The 18,109-nt window shown below is 42.8% G+C and overlaps 1 protein-coding gene across 1 annotated transcript in view; it reads left to right on the forward strand.

Annotated features, from left to right (window-relative positions):
- Positions 1-18,109, forward strand: part of ksr2 (kinase suppressor of ras 2) — a 411,064-nt gene that overhangs the window by 173,075 nt on the left and 219,880 nt on the right. Inside the window, exon 5 of the mRNA XM_041203055.1 lies at positions 15,865-16,046. Coding sequence (XP_041058989.1) covers positions 15,865-16,046 — 182 coding nt within the window. The remainder of the gene's footprint in view (positions 1-15,864; positions 16,047-18,109) is intronic.

Here is an 18,109-nt window from a genome sequence, read left to right on the forward strand (position 1 = left end):
ATGATTGTCCTTGCCTGAAGTGGTATCAACGTGTAATAGCAGGCAGTCTCTAAGTTTCAATTCTTATTCTGACAGCCAATTTAAGATTGTCAGTTGGGCTTGCAGTGTGGCACATTTGTATGTACTGGAAGCTATATATATTAATACACAGGGTCCTGTTGTGAGCAGACAGAAAGAACATGTACACACATTGCACCTATTTCAGCTAAACAAAATCAGTGACAGCCACTTGTTGTCTCATTCCTTAGGGCAATGCCTTGACCAATCAGAGTCAAGCTGCCTGGTTTAAATTTCAAACAAAGTTGAAAATTAAATGTCAGTCACCATCAACTGGTGCATTCTCCATGGCAACACCTCTGCCAATCAGAGTCTACTTGCCAACCAATCAGCATTCTCTTCTCATACAGTATAAATTGTTGTTTTCCCCTTATATTGGTATTCTTGTGAAGTGTCTTGATGAGTACAAGACAAAAAGCTTTGACATGTCTCGTTTTTCGGCAGTATCTGAAAGATAGCACTTCTGACAGCGCACCATCCCCTCAATGCCACAATGAAATGTTAGCTTACAAAATACATGCTGACGTGGGGCCCCTTTGACACTATAATGTTCCGTAAGATACCAGTTTGACTCACCACTACTATCAAGATGTGCCTGAGAGTTTAAGCAAAGCCAATTAATTGTTGGAAACAAAGCATTATGCTTGAACCATTTGAAAAATGAAGAATGGGATCCAATTGGAAGGCCCCATTGATTAACCAACTGACAGGAATTAAGCTCCCAGGCAAAAAAGTGAATCATTCAATAAGAGTTGTAGACACATCATCTCTGTTTTCTCTAATGTACGAAGTGTACAATGTGCATTTTTCAGAAAGCAGAGATCACACTTTCTTAGACATATTAAATAATTGTAAGGAACAAAGGTAAAGAAAGGCAGTAATCAGTGTGGAATTACCCACTGAGGACTCATTTTCAAAGAGCTTGTCTTCCACATAAATTTTCCTATCTTTTTTCTATGGATTGAGGGAGGTTTTCTAACAGTTGTGTGCCATTCAGTCATATAGATCATATTAAACATATTAAAACAACATTTTGAATTAAATATATGTTTGAGCAGGAAAAAGGATTTTTAAAATTATTTGATTGACAAATATATTAATATGCCTCCATCTGTTGAAAAGATAAGAAGGTGCTGTAGAAAAAGGGAATGTAATGTGCTGGCATGACACTGTTGCTTTTAACTGATTTAGGAATCCTGAAGTCTCTCCCATGGGTTATGCTAGATCCTGTTCATTGCTCGTAGTATGCAGAGGAGACGTTAATTCAGAATGAAGACTGAAATGCCTTCAGTGAATTTTCCTGTATGTTACATTTACTGAGAGGAAGAAGGCTGGTGGTTATTGTCCCATTATTGTGGTGTATCAGACCATAAAATAGAGCCTGAGAAATCACATCAAGGGAGCCTTAAAGCTAAAAGTGTAAATATAAAGCATTCATATATGACAAAGACAGGGAATTATTTCTCTTTCCAAAATCATATTTGTATGCACAGATTGAATTTATATGATAGCTTAAAAATATGTAACCAAATCAAAATGTTTAGATATTGTCTTTAATCACAAAAGGATTATCCAATTGAGGTTAATTTTCCAAGTTTGCACTGCCAACAGGAACCTCCACTTTTTTATAAATTCATTTACGGGACGTGGGCTTCGCTGGCTTGGCCAGCATTTATTGCCCATCCCTAGTTGCCCTTGAGAAGGTGATGGTGAGCTGCCTTGTTTAACTGCTGCAGTCCATGTGGTGTAGATACACCCACAGTGCTGTTAGGAAGGGAGTCCCGGGATTTTGACCCAGCGACAGTGAAGGAATGGTGATATATTTCCAAGTCAGGATGGTGAATAAGTTGGAGGGGAACTTCCAGATGCTGGTGTTTCCATGCATCTGCTGCCCTTATCCTTCTAGATATGTGTACCAGGAAGTTATAGGCACATTGGCCATGATTTTCTGTCCACGCTGATGGGAGAATTGTGGGCAATGTTGGTATGGGAAACCTATTTATCTATTTTGATACCTCAGCCCAGATTTGCAACTAACCTAAAATAGAGGTAAAAGGCTTCAGGACTTTTTGGCCACATTATAATGTAATTGGACATAGCATATAACAGATTGACCTGCACCCATCTGTTGTTGTTTTTGGTATGGTACAGCATTATTTTCATGGTCTCAAACAATTTAACTTCCAAAAATGTATACAGTTTTTGAAATTGCTACCAAGACATTCTATGCATAGCCACTTAACTGGAAGTTTGCGTCCCTTTAAATATACTTACTGCTCCTTGTGGGCAGCAGTTTAATTCTCCTTAAATGTGATTCCCTACTTCTGTTGGCAAATTTCCAATGTTAGGCCCCAATAACTTTCAAAAGCTTGCCAACAGTACATAAGTAAAGTGGACTCTGCAAAATCACATAAGATGAGCACTCTTATAGTTGGACGGTTGTTAAAAACTGATTACCAGCCAGAAACCTGATCAGTAAACCTGTTCCAGAGTTTATAAACATAGGAAATAGGAGCACGAGTAGGCTATTCAGCTCCTTGAGCCTGCTCTGCCTTTCAGTTAGACCATGGCTGTTCTTCAACCTCACTGCCATTTTCCCGCACTATCTCCATATCCTTTGATGACTTACTATCTAGAAATCTATTGATCTCTGTCTTTTACATACTCAATGACTGAGCCTTCACAGCCCTCTGGGGTAGAGAACTCCAAAGATTTACCAAGCTCTGAGTGAAGAAATTCCTCCTCATCTCAGTCCTAAATGGTCTACCTCTTATTCTGAGATTGTGTCCGCTGGTTCTAGATCCCTCAGCCAGGGGAAACATCCTTCCTGCATCTACTTGGTCGAGCCTTGTAAGAATTTTGTAGGTTTCAATGAAATTGCCCCTCATTCTTCTAAACTCTAGAGAATACAGGCCCAGTGTCCTCAAACTTTCCTCATAGGTCAATCTCGCTTTCCCAGGGATCAGTCTAGTGAACCTTCGTTGCACTCCCTCTGAACCTCTATAGGTAACAAGACCAAACTGTACACTGTACTCCAGGTGCAGTCTCACCAAGGCTGTACAATCGCAACAAGACATCTTTATTCCTGTACTGAAATCTGCTTGCAATAAATGCCTACAGAAAGATGAATTTTTCTCTAAAATATGATTCAATAATCATCAATGCTTAGTATTATTGTACGTGTCATTCAAGAATAAAATATACTCAAGAGCCTGTATTAAAATACTGAAATTCCACCTTTCAAACTTCATTTGTTAATGTTTTACTTAAGTAGTAGGACTTTTGTGGAATTGATATTTCTCCATGAATTAATTGATATACCATTATTGAAAAAATCTTTGCTTTCTATCCACTTAAAATTTGTACTGTTATTGTTCTAGTACTGTACTATCGATGCGTGAGTGGATGCTGTACAATTACTGTACCATCATTATATAAGTTGATACTGTACTTTCAGCCTGGCTCAGTTGGTAGCACCTTTGCCGTTGAGTCAGAAGATTGGGTTTAAGTCCACACCCGGGACTTGAACAGAAAAATCTGGGTTTACATTCCAGTGCGGTACTGAGGGAGTGCTGCACTATCGGCAATGCTGTCTTTCGGTTGAGATGTTAACTGATGTTAATTTGCTCTCTCAGGTGGACATAAAAGAACCGACAGCACTGTTTCAACGAAGTTTTTGTTCTATTCCAGAAAGCTGGGTGAAGGATACCAACCTTTACACTCTTTCATATCTATTTACAGAGTTACGCATTAGAAGTATACACCTCCTAACCCAACAATAACAATTTTGGTCTGTGTTTGTGTGTAGGGGCTCATGTGAATGCCCAATTAATGCTGACCATCTGCATACAATAAAACGTAACTGTCATGCAGATAACATATTCCCATCTCTCTCTTTAAATAAAAAAGTGTTAATATGTATAACCAAATTTTCAAAACAAATTATATTCAAAGCACTGCATTGAAGACTCCCCTCTAGAATCCTAACAATGTCTTTATAAATTTATTTTCTTTTGTAAAACAATCAGACAGTTGATGACTTGCATCCACTTATTTAATTTTAGAGATTTCCTGTCTCGCCAGCATTTGTTTCAATCCAGCAAGGTTGATCCATAACCTTTTCTCAGTCACACTTACTCCACAATTATCTACATCACATGCAATAGGTATACTATTTTCAGAATGCCTCTTGTACAGAATCCCACTTAAAATATTTGACAAGTAGAATCCAATATCCACTGCCTCCACAAGAACCATTGTTCAGCAGTTAAAGCAGCTTAACACCCCTTTTTATTTTCTTATCTTCCTGAGCTAAAGGACAATATTTCCCATTTTCACCCACAAGAAATGTTATGAACCCAACTACATTAGAATACCCATCAGGAAGGTTAGCTTGTGAAATCTTGGTAAAAATGACTAATTTCACATTCTTTGGATCACTTAAAGATGGGAACTTAAGTAATCATTTCTGGAGATTTAATTTTTAAAATGTTTTAATTTCCCTTAAAACAAAAAACTATAGAAAAGTTATGGTGCAGAAAGAGGCCATTCAGCCCATCATATCTGCGCCAGCCTAAAAGAGGAAAAAGAAACTAGCCGCCCATTTTAATCCCACTTTCCAGCACCTGGTCTGCAGCCTTGCAGGTTACAGCACTTCAGATGCAGATCCAGGTACCTTTTAAATGAGTTGAGTGTTTCAGCCTCAACCGCTCACCATCTGGGTGAAAAAGCTCTTCCTCATGTCTCCTGTAATCCAATCATCTTAAACCTATGCCCCCTAGTAATTGACCCCTCAACTAGGGGAAACAAGTCTTTCCTGTCTACCCTATCTAGGCCCCTCTAACATTCTCTACTTTAGGGTGTTTCATCATAGTACTTGACTCTAATACATCAAATCAAGCATCTGGTCTAGCCTGAATATAAAATCAGTTCAACTGACCAATCAAGCTTCGCCATTGTTCTGTCCCTTCTTCAGATATAACATCACCTTTCTGTGTTGACCTAGCATGATTAGCTGGGATGCGAGTAACACTCCCTAAATAGGATTGTTGACTTAATGTTATTCCAGACCTATTCTGCGTAATATCTAATCCAATATATTTAAACGCCTCACAAGACTGTCTCCCAGTTTTAACTTCTGCCTTAAACTTATTAATAGCACAGATTGCATACCATCCCACAAAAAGTTATCAACATGTATCATGAAGATCTTGAAAGTTTCCCTTTATGATACCAATAAAGCATTGCAGAGTCTGATTTTAGTTAAACATAACTTATTTCCAACAATGCCAGTCTCACTGAAAAACTGTTGTCTCTTTGGCCTTCTCTCTAAAAGATTTCACACTGCAGAAGTGCGGTTTTTACGTTGATTAATCTACACTCACATGGATATGTGGCCAAAAGAACTAAAAAGATTGTCAAGATTACTTTTCCAGCTCTGGCAAACTCCAATCCCAACATCTGGGTCACTTTTCAAAACCCTGAGCAACTCATGCATCCTCTGTTTATGCATTGAAGACATACTTTTATCAGGGACTCCTCTTACTCACTGGGCAGAATTTTTCTGTTGGCGTGCAGGAGGGCAAGAGCCACACGCCGATGCGTGATATGACATGCGGTGACATCGAGCGCGCGTCCCAACGTCACTGCACACCATCGTGATATTTTGGTGCGCGCGCACACGACGATGTCCGTTGTGCGACCGCCATTAACTAATGGGCCACTTAAGGCCCTTGAGGCTCCAATTACCTGGATTTTAAGGCACCCCTGTGATCATCGGCTCGTCGCATGGGCGCAATGGGCAGGCAGGTATTAGAAATTTGCTTGAAGCTCATCCACGGGCGGGAGAAGAGGGCTCAGTGGGTTTGCAAATCCAGACATTTAAAAGTTACTGCTCAGAAGTTAGTGAAACTTGCCTGTGTGAGGTGGAGAAGTCTCAAATGCATAGCAGCTGGGAATGGGAGTTGTGCTCTCCACTGGAGGCATCTCCTCTGAGGAGGAAGGGAGGGCTAGAAGGGGGAGGAGGCCAGGAGTGCACATTCAGCCTGCAAGGGAGCCACGTTTGGGAGGACTGGCGCAGGCACAAGGGGTGCAGGGCCAAGAGGTAGTCCAAGGCACAAGGGGCTGCAGAAGACTGTACCATCCTTTTGCCAGGGTATGCATAAGGTGAAGCACCGACCTCAGTATGTCTGAGGTGCAGTGCCGAAGAAGGCTCCATCTGTCAAGGGAGACAGTCAACAGTCTCTGTCAGATGATTGGTCCAGAAATCTCAGCTAACTGTGTGGGTGGACACCCATGCCAGTGGCTCTAAAAGTCATAGCTGCCCTCAACTTCTATGCCTCCGGCTCTTTCCAGGGGTTGGTGGGTGATCTTTGTGGTGTCTCGCAATCAGCTGTCCACACTTGTGTCAAGCAGGTCACAAACACTCTGTTCAGGTGTGCTTTGACCTTCATCCACTACTGCTGGGACGAGGCCAGCCAGACAGAGTGAGCCAGAGGCTTCGCGGCCATTGCTGGCTTCCCCCGCGTCCAGGGCGCAATAGACTGTACACATGTAGCCATAAGGGCGTCAGTAGGTGAGCCTGGCACCTTCGTCAACAGGAAGGGCTTCCACTCCATGAATGAGCAGATAGTGTGTGGTCACAGGATGCTGATTTTACAAGTCTGTGCAAGGTACCCAGGCAGCTCCCACAATGCCTTCATCCTCATTCACTCCCAGGTGTCGGGGCTCTTCAGTGCTCCAGCCCGGCTGGATGGATGGCTGCTGGGTGACAAGGACCCACAGATGGTGGCTCATGATGCCTCTCCGCCATCCAAGAGCAGAAGCTGAGCAGCAGTATAATCGAAGTCACGCCTCCATAAGGGCTGTGGGTGGAGAGAGCCATCGGTCTTCTCAAGATGCGCTTCAGATGCCTGGACCGTTCCATGGGAGCACTCCAGTAACCCCCAGACCATGTGTCGCTGATAGTGGTTGCATGCTGCACTCTCCACAATCTTGGACTGCAAAGGGGGGCGAAGAAGGTGTAGACGGAGCGGCTGTGGCTAAACACGATGAGCCTAGCAGTGAGTCCGAGGATGAGTATGCACAGGGAAATGCTGAGGGGGCACACGCTGACCCGGGCATACTCCAGGGAGGCAGGGACACCCGGAACGCTTTAACCCAAAGAACCTTTAGTTAGCACAGAACATATGGATCTCTAACACAAGCCTGGCCTGTCGCCTCCATCCTGGAGACCTTAGTGCAAAATCTGTCTGGATAGGAGCATTGGCGATAGGCCCAGTCAATAAATGTAAATGACACACAAATCACTCATGAAATCTCAGGAATCCATGTACCTGCCTGAGAAAAGAGGCACCCCCGGCCATTTTAGATGACATAAATGTAATGCTGTAACAGAAATCTCTTGACATAACAGAAATAAAATGGTGTTGCACTTCACACACAATCAGAAGGAACTCACAGGGGGGCCAACGTAAAACCACCAGTGATGAACCCGGGTGTGCCTAAGGTGCCTTCATTTTATGTTTGCGGGCGCTACGTCTTTGTAGTGCCCCCTTGCTGGCACTGGCATCTGAGACAGCCTGCTCTCCCTAATGTCCTGTTGACCTCGATGACTTTGGCAGATTTCCCCTGGCCCGTTGAGCCTGTCTTAGCACCACCTGGGAGGGAGCTGCCAGCCCTGCAGCTGGCATCTCCTCAGTCGTCAATACTCCTCGGTTGCAGCGGTCAGTGCCAGAGGGGCGGAGGAGCTGCCGCCCTCATCCGGTGCACCCTGAGAGGCCCCAGCAGAGATGACAGGCAGCTGCTCCACCGACATGAGGTCTGTTCGGCACCCCCTGCTCACCGTAGATGGATGGGCACCGAGGTGACATACCTGGTGCCCAAACCACCGCCCACACGGGCACATACCACATGAGGTCAATGCCCCTGTGAGGGATTGCAGGTCTAAGCGCAACCCCAGGAACCCCTGATCCTGTCCCTGGAGCTGCCTCTCAATGAGACTCTCCATGGAGGAAGCCTGGTGCTCAGCCATGAGACTCAATGCATTGGCTATGGTCCATGTAGACTCCTCCACCACTGACACCAAGCCAAGCACAGCCTCATGTATCTCCAACAGATGGTCCCACACTCCTGGCCGCATGTTAGCACTTGGCTGCATCGCTGATGACTCCAGAAGCTCATCATCAGCGACGGACTGAGCATGTGCCTTGACCCCTGCAGACCTCCGGCTGCGGGCGCCATCGGCACTCTCTGTCTCCGCCAGCTCCTCCAGCGACTGTGAAGCGCCCTCACCTCTGTGACCCGGGACACTAGCCGAAGATATGATGCCCTCTGAGGTGCCATTATCTGCGCTGGTGCCTGCCTGGCAAAGATGGTGTGACGCTGGTGATGTTGGAACTTCATGCCCCTCAGGTATCAGAGGGAGCCCCTGCTGCTCCGGGTCCCAGGCCTGCGCCGCAGATGCTGAAAGGAAGAGTGAGGACGCTCGATCAGTTAGCGTGCGGGCATTGTCAAGGTACATGCCTGTCCCTTGGCTCATCATGAGCTCATCATTCCACATGTAATGGGCAAACCATGTTGGTTACATCACTCATCCACTGCCATGGATGCTGAGAGACTGTTGGTGATGTAAGTACTGGCCACGCATACCTGCCTGTGGAACCCCAGCCTCTTCGGCTGCAGTGGACCTGGGCGTGTGCCACCTCTCCAGGTCGAGGGCCTCCTGCTCAAAATGGCTAAGCAGCAAAATCTGGCCTGGCCCACCGCCAGTCCTCAGCTGCTCGGCGCTGTTATGAGAATTCTTCTCCTGGAAATGAAAAAATAGCATTGATAAGTGATACTTGAACCGTCAATCTCCTGGCGGCCGGCCCACCCCAAGCCCAGTTGACCATTGCAGAGGTGCAATGCATCCTTTCCCCGCTGCTGGCCAGTACTCACACAAATATGCCTGGTGTGTCCTACCGCCAACCACCACCCCCCCCCCCCACTCCTTGGCCACATGCTGCCTTCATCATAGTTGGGAGCACACAGTTGTACCTGCCATTGCAAGGAAGCACAATGAGGTGGAGCACAGAGAGCAGCACATCCATCTGTGCCACAGGACCTTGAAGATCTCCTCCCACCATGTCGTCACCCTGACTTTGACATGTCGTGGAGTTTGAACACTGCGCTTGGGCGTAGCTTTTTCAAGTTGCCCCTACCACAGTCATGTGGGTGTCAGTCTATCACATGCTGCGGGTGCAGAACCCATCTCATCACAGCCCTCTCAGGCTGACCAACACATAGGGAATATCTGCTGGGCTTCCCAGCTAAGGACATATGCTGTCAATGACTCATTGCACTCGGGCCACTCAGACATGGGTGAGGCGCCAGTGGGGGAGAAGCTTACATGATGGGTGAACTGAATGATGCCAACATGCTACTTACCCTTCCCGTGCACAGCAGGTCATTGAAGCGCTTGCGACACTGGGTCCATGAGTGTCGCACCACATCATGGAAGCTCACGGCCTCTGCTACCATCTCCACGCCCGCTTGGTCAAGTGGGGTGGCCTCCTCCTCCCGTCCTCAGGGACGAGCACCTCCCGCCGTGCTGCCACCTCCTCGAGGAGGGCAGCAAGGCACTCGTCTGAAAACCTGGGAGCACAGTGACCACCCACCCTATCCTCCTGCATGGCCAGCCTAGATATGCCTTGGCCCCAACCTCTGGCCATGTCCAGCAGCCTTGGAGTGGCTGCAGCTTGGTCTTTAAACAGGCTGCCAGATCGCCATTTGACCCGGTGGCAATTGCCGATCCATCACCACCCGCCCACTCCCGCCGTCCCCAGGAGTCACCAAACACGCTGGGCAGGCCTTATTTGGCCCGCCCGCATAAAATGATGGTGCGGTCCCGATCACTGGCGATCGAATCCACAACCGCCCACGCTGGCTCCCGCACGACCCGCCCAACATGGGGAAAATTCTTCCCACTGATAAAATGAATTGTCTTGCAGTGCTGCAGGATTCAAAGTTTGCTTCACACATTTAAAAGAAATATACCAAGAACTTGATTCCAACGTATATTTGTTACTCATCTGATTTGGCAGCCTATAAATATTAATGTTCAAAATGATATTACATTGTAGAAGTCCTTGCTCAGGCCAAATAAGAGATTTTGTAAGTGGAGTGACTTTTTTAATATAAGTTTCAAAGATGCCTATGCTGTCCAGATGAAATGCTCTGTAATAATCTACTTGCATAGCACAGTTTTGGTACACTGGAATTATAGTATCCACTTATATGCTACTAATATAATATTAGAACACTGAGTATGGTATCTGCTTGTACACTGAGAGTACAGTAGAAAATTAGAAAGAAATAACTGCATTTATATATAACTTTTCCTGACTTTAGGATGTTCCAAAACACTTTACAGCAAATGAAGTGCTTTTTAAGTGCAGCCATTGTTGAAATGTTGGAAACACAGAGGCCAATTTATGGACTGCAAGCTCCCACAAACAGCAATGTGATAATGACCAGATAACTCTTTTTTAGTGTTGTTGATTGAGAAATATATACCCTGGGCCACCAGGGATAACAGTTAATTGCATTTAAGTGGGTGCAGGTGGTGGATATTTACTGGTCATTCACTTCAGCCCCTATAATAAGACACAAACTTAAACTGGCTGTTGGGTATACTAGTGATATCTATTCTAGAGGGAGTCTAGTGAATGGAAGGATGTGCAGAAAAAGATATTGGCAAGTTTAAATATAATTTGATCCAGGATAATGGTTAAGAAGTGCAGCATATGGGATGAAATAATGGAAAGTAAGAAAGCACAGTGCAAGCACTGATAGAGGGTCCGGAAGTGTCTCATGCATCAGAGAATGATCACATGGTGGGAAAAGACCCTCTGATACTGCAATAGGTTGATTTTGCAGTCTTGGTCCTGACAGACATAATGTGCAAGTGGAGGCCATAGCTTGAATAGATTACACAATGAAATAAAGGCCACAGAACAGTTTGGAAGCAGAAGTCCTCATGATTGTGAAGTTTTGGTGATTGCCAAAAAACTTGAGGATAAACTAATAAGAGATGCAAAACAAATGGGATTTGAAGTTAGAGAGAATTTGAAGTTTATCCTGAGGTACCAGATAAGGGGGCAGCCAGTTTTCCATATCGATGGACTTGGAATGAAAAAGTCCTTGCAGATGGGACTTATAAGGCTAAAGTGAGGCCACATACAACTGGGGGCAGATGTGGTATGCCCATTCTGCATCCCTGGCCAGGTCAAATTCCACCCCCCTATTGACTTGGTTTGGGTATGCTTATATGGAAATTTTATATGGAAATGCTTTGTAATGATGCTAAAGTTGCAGTATAAATCCAAACTCTAGACTGACTTGACACTAGTGAGAAACTCTTCCTAGGCTACAGTATAGCAGTTCCAGCCAGATACTATAAACATGGTACTGCCATGTTCACAAGTGAATTGCTGCAAGTCAAGTCATGTGTGAAATTTATAAGCCTCTGTCTGAGTTGAAGGAGGAATTGTCACAATCTATACACATAATAAACAAGCTATTTTGCGGAAATTTGCTCAACATGTGGGGGCAACATTTATAGTGATAAATTAATTTATCCACTGTTAATGATGTGATATCCTATTGTGAAGGACCCAAATAAAAATCAGTAATATTTCCCTGTAGTATTCCCTACATTATATTTTCATAAAACTGAATTATGAAAGTCCTGTTGCAAATTAAAGTTAAAACTATCAAATTATTTTACTACAACATAAATGGTTTTAAATGGAAAGCTCAACATGGTGTTAACTCATTAACATCGTCATTGCCGCGAAACTATTTTATAGCTACAGAAAATACTGTGTGAAACCACTCCTAGCTCCTATTTTGGATGACCTATTCCTCATTTTGACAAGTACCACATGCCACTCTTGATACAGCTGTCTGATCTGATGCAACCATGTGCCTTATCCTGTCATGCAGTATTTGTATTACTGTTTTTATCACATTCAAGTGCCAATAAATGTCCTACTACTTTGTAAATTATTTCTCCGCATTATTTTACAAAATGAATACCTCAATTTCAAAAAGCCATTCATTTGTTCTCCAGTTAGAAATAATGGATCTGTCAGAAGGGCATGATGGCTTTACAATTTAATTATTATTCAAGATGAACTAATTTCACGAGCACAAAATGTAATTGCTGCAGGAGGAAATCCTGTTGTATGGTAATAATGCAGGAAACACGACCTCATGTCCTCAAGATAAAAGGGGAACCAATGTACTATTTCAGTCATCTGCATAGTTTCAATGGGTGAAAGTAATACAGAGACAATAAAGGTGCTTTCACAATGCATTTGACTATTTTATCAGAAATGACTTGTGTCTATCATCCTTGCTTGAGTCTGTCCTATATCATGTAACCATTCAATAACTAGTCATTTTTCTCATTGGATAAATGTTTCCTCGTCTGTATATTTCACCTTGGTTATGTTCCATTTTTGTTATTCATTAGTCAGAATAGCAAAACTTTTCTCCCCTAGTTTCACTTTCCTCCCCAATACCCTCAAAATTTTAAGCAAGCACCTTGACAGTTCTTCAACCATGCCACTATTAAAATAAAAAAGTTGTCTGACAAAAAACATTTTAAAATACAAATCACAGACTTACAAACTCTCCCTCTAGTAACTTCCCCGTTTTTCCACAGACAGCACCAATAATTCCCGCGGGTCTTTGACCATCTGGTGGCCCTACCTCGCTATACTTCACTGTCATCACCCAGCCAGCTGGCTGCAATGGAATGGGATATTGGCAGGGATTAGAAGAAGCAGCAGATATAACCCCTGTATCTTGAGCTACCAACCAAATCGAATTTTGCCCCCTTAAAGTTTGCAATGAGCCTAATATTAAAACTGAAAAACTGCACGGTAAATTCAAAAATAAAATGGCACAAAAAATATTAATATTTGGATTCAGCCATCACAGATATCTTTTAGAGTCTTGCCATGAAGATGGTACAAACTTATATTTGCATCTCAACAGTAGTTGTTTTGTAAGTTCATATCTTGTATGTGTCTGGGGGGTTGCAAATAAAATGTGCTAAAGCAAATCCAGAAACACTTTGGTGAAATACCTTTGAGTCATATAAAGGAATTTGAAAAATAAAAAAATTATCAAATAGGGGATCAATTTTTACTGGGCAACTAGCTTAGATGGAAGGCATTTGACTGAGCACATATTAGTCAGTCACAAATAACATAATTGGAGTCCAGAAACTATGGCCAGGATTTTTCAGTCAGTGTGCAGGGACGGGCCTGACACACCAGCGTGTAAAATGATGCGCGATGAAGTTGGGTGTGCGTCCCAACATCATTGTGCTGTCTCGCAATGTTTCGTTTGCCAATATTAAAAAGGCCTATTAAGGAAGTAACGAAGGTCAACTTTACACTGCCCATCCAACCTCACGGTTGGCGGGTAGACAAAAAGGCCAAGGGGTCTTTACGTTTTTTATGAAATCTCATCCACGAGCGGGATGAGGTTTCCTAAAGCTTCTTTGAATTAAAGAAAAAAAATTTCTGAAAGGTAAAAATATGTCCCATTTCATGTGACTGTGTCACATGAGGGGACATGTTTAATTAAATTTTTTTCCATTTATTTATTTCTTTCTAAAGCACTTCAATCTCCCTGAGGCAGCTCTATGCTTTCGTGCATGTGCGAAAGAACGCTGGCCCCAACTCTCCCTCCTCCTCCTCCCACCCGCACAGGTAGCGCTGAGCACTACCACTCACGCCTTACGTTGGGTGACGCTTAATTGGCCCGCCTGTGTAAAATGGTGTTGCGGAGCCAATCGCGGGCGGTGGTTGGCTGTGTGACTGCTCCTGTCGAGCCCGCCCAACATGGCAAAAATTCAACCCTATCAGGATTGGATCAACACCCAGTTCTAAATTATACAAATGTAAATTATTTAATCTTTTTATGTAATTACATCATTTTTCAGTTTGAGTGCACATATATAGTCATCTAATTATCCCCCATTCTCTCCTTTAGAAGAGCCAATTCATGGATTATTTCTCCTGATTAACTCTCTCATGAGCCAGGGGGGTGGTGGGGAGGATCTTAAATCCCCAAGGATGTTTGGATGCAAGGTAAAAATTTTCCATTTCCCAAACCCAGCCCCAATCTGTCTCCAACCCACCCAGTTTTAACAGAGGCAAGTCAGAGGGCAGGCGTTCAATCTTCTCGCAGGCAGTGCATGCACCCAATTTACCAAAATGTTTATCTTTAACCAGTGGAGACTAGGTTACTGCAGAAATCCCAGCATGTAAAAAGAGGCAAAAGCCATGAGGTAAGTGTACTGCTTCTGGGCCAAGAGAAACAGGAGTATTTCCCCAAGTCCTCAATCATATCTCTTTATATACCCCATGATCAGACCCCACTGATGTCTGACTCCACTCCAAGCAATCTTCAACTTTTCCCACCCCTTCCACCCGCGCCCTCTCACCCCTGCATTTCATGTCCCCACCCCCCCCAACTCACTCCTGGTAATCTCTGATTGCTACTATTCCACACACCTATTCTCTAGCTGTTCATTGTTCATTATATTCTGCAAGTGGCCCTCCTCTCTGTCATGTTCAGCCACCACACCACCCCCACTATCTCTAAATCATCTACCATTCACTCCTGAGTTGTTAACAGACAATCAGCATATCAATCAAGCTGGCTGTTGGGTGGGAAAAACTTCAGTAAAATTAAAAATTTCATTGTTTCTCATCCAGGCTCCAAGCAAATATTGGGGCCATTATTTACAAAACCTCCAGCCAGCAAAAACAAAGGCCCTCTAACTGTCTGTTAATGTAACCGTAGAAAAATGTTTCTCTAAATAAGCATTTTTCTAACAGTTGTATTCCTTCCAGTGTATAAAATAATGAGGGGAGATGGTTATCATGCACCAACAGCACTAACTATACTCATCAAACTGATTTGCCTCAATAATAACAACAACATGCGCTTAAATGTCACCTTTAACCTAGTGGAACATCCCATGATCCTTCAGTGAGGCAAACAATAGCCAGAGAACAGGTAAGGGAAGTAACTGAAGACATTGTTAAAAAGGTGGATCTTAAGTAGCCTTTTGAAGGTGGGGTGGAGGCAACAGGTTTTGTTGTTAATCCTTCATTCAAAACTCAAAGGTTTAATGTGATACTTGCAGGCAAATTTTAATTTTCCAACGTGTTCCTTGATATTTTCCACTGACCCAGCAGTTAGATCTGTGGAAAATGAAGAACTGTATTGTATTTGAAATATGTCTACCTACTACTTTATAAGATATTTCCTTTGTTCAATTTGTTGAAATATTTGCAGTGAGTACTAGAACTTGAAATTTGATCAATCCTGCAGTAAAATCCCGGAAAGTTATTTAAGAACTAATCAAAGCTGAACAGAGGCAGAAAGATAAAAACAAAAAAACTGCGGATGCTGGAAATCCAAAACAAAAACAGAATTACCTGGAAAAACTCAGCAGGTCTGGCAGCATCGGCTCACTCAAGTTCTGTCGAAGGGTCATGAGGACTCGAAACGTCAACTCTTTTCTTCTCCGCCGATGCTGCCAGACCTGCTGAGTTTTTCCAGGTAATTCTGTTTTTGTTGAGGCAGAAAGATGTTTGCATCTCTTTTAATGTCCAGCAGTAGTTGTTTCTGTAGTCATTATTGTTTCTAAGTAGTGGGTCTTTTATTATACTTGGGGGGCTTGGTTTGTACATGTGAATAGGTCTTTGCTGATTTGTTACCTTTGTATCATTCTGCCAGAGCAAAGAAAAAGAACAAACCACTAAACCTGAAGATTCACAATAGTGTTGGTAGCTGCGAGAACATCCCTGCTCAACGTTCTCCTCTTCTCTCTGAACGTTCTTTACGGTCCTTCTTTGTTGGATACCCATCTTTCCTTCCTTCCACTCCTCCCGTTCACACTGAAGCCAATTTCTCATCAAGTAAGTAACCACAAGTCATTTTGAATTGGTTGCTGGTTGAACAGACAGTATATTGTAGGTTAATACTCAGTCACTTCATTTTGGTATAACATTAGCCTTCTATTTTCAAATCTTAAAGCCACTTTATTTTTAATCCCAATGCTTTGATATTGTTTTGGTTTACTCATTTGTTTTACTTCCAAAAATAACTCACATAGAGTTTGATAAGTTTGTAAAGGGGCAGTTGTTGATTCAGTAGTGGACCGTTTGGGAGATTACCAATAGCTGGTTATAGTTTTAGCAGGCTATCAAAGGTAGTTGGTTTGAACCAGTGATATTAAATCACTTATTTCAGACTGTAGCATGCATTTAGAATCACAGCAGAGTAACATCCAGTTCAAGATCTCGCAGGAAATTCAGCGAATAACCTTATGATAGGTATTGTAAATTAAAGAGCAGAGCTTGGTTTTAAGGACCTTGAAGGTTTTTTTTGATTGTTACAGTGTTTGATTCCATAGTGATATTGTCAGTAATGGGCCCAGCCACATTAAAATTCTACCATCTTCTCAAGAGAAAGGCACTGGTGTTCTAGGAAATACAATCATTAAAATGGGAGCAGTCAGATTCGTTTAAAGTTTTAAAAGCGTTTTGCAGTTACATCCAGTCTAAAGCTGTCAGCTCTGGTAATTATGGTGAAAGTGCTGTATTTGTGTAGTAGAAAATCATTTTTTTGGAGTAGGGTTAATAATAGGATCTATTAGTAAGAGTAGAAAAATTTACTCAGAAAATAGAAAAGATATTGCCTGGAAAATACAAGGGACATTGGCCTCAGTTTTTGATTCATATTGATACCTGGGATCATAGTGGATACTAGCTTTAGACTGCACACAGTTTGTGCTGAAAAGTGGTCTAGGGACACATTGGTGTTTCCTGACTTTCTTAAATGACAGTAAAATTACAGGACTAGTTATATATATGGCATGTGTCAAAACAGTTCTCTTTTATGGTTCCAAGCATGCTACAGTGGGGCTTCTTTTGTCCCATGTTTAAGATCCAAGGTGGAGCTAAGGGGTGGGTTTGTGGCACAAAGAATGGTTGCAGTGTCAGAGGTCTCTGGCTTGCACAACATATTACTGAACACCGTGGAAGGAGAGTCAACCTCACCAGGCTTGACAGAGTCCTTCACACAAGGACCTGAATTGAGCAACCAGTGGTGTATGTAGAATTGACTTTGGGCCTCTAGAGCTTCAAGGTGACTGACATGTCATCAGCTGATATGTGTAGATTCTTTCGCTATGCTGGTGGCAAATGACCATAGTATATCCCATGAGGAAGTTCTGAAATTTGATATAACAGTTGCTGGAAGATGTTAATCTGGAGGCTGGTATGAAAACAGGTACTGGCATAAAAATGTTTTGAGTCGATCAGTGAAGCATACCTGTGCAGGGGCAGAGCCATCTAACCAGAGACAAGCTTAGAGAACATGTTAGGACCATGCAACAAATCTGCTCTAACCTACGTGTGGTGCAAATCAATGCAGCCAAAATATCTGGACTTGGTTAAGCAGAATGTTTCCCTATGTGAAAATAGTGTGCTTTTTATATTAGATAATTGGTTTATTGAAAAATCATCATGGCGGCAGATGCCGCATTTTGATGGTGATACAAATAAATCAAATAAACATAATTAATAACATAGTTATAGAAAATCATGAAAATAAAATCTAGCATAAAATAATAGAAGGATTGCACAATTATGAACATTTAAGTCTACAGATAATTATAATATGTTGCAAAATGTAGGTCTGATTAATTTGCAGAATTAAAATGAAAGGTCTATTGCATTCTGCATTTTTTAAAGTCCATAGATCATACGTTGTCAGGTTGAGTTCACTAAATTCTCTATCATTTACATGCTATTTATGAGCTCCACCTTTTGGATTTCTCAGTAGCTTAGTTTGGAGGCACTTAAACATTAGAATGTAGGAACATCAGACTTAGGAGCAGGAGTAGACCAAGGCCCTTTGAGCCTGTTCTGCCATTCAATGAGGTCATGGATGATCTGGATGTGGTCTGAACTCCACT

Source organism: Carcharodon carcharias, chromosome 13, assembly GCF_017639515.1.
Source record: "Carcharodon carcharias isolate sCarCar2 chromosome 13, sCarCar2.pri, whole genome shotgun sequence".
NCBI lineage: Eukaryota > Metazoa > Chordata > Chondrichthyes > Lamniformes > Lamnidae > Carcharodon > Carcharodon carcharias.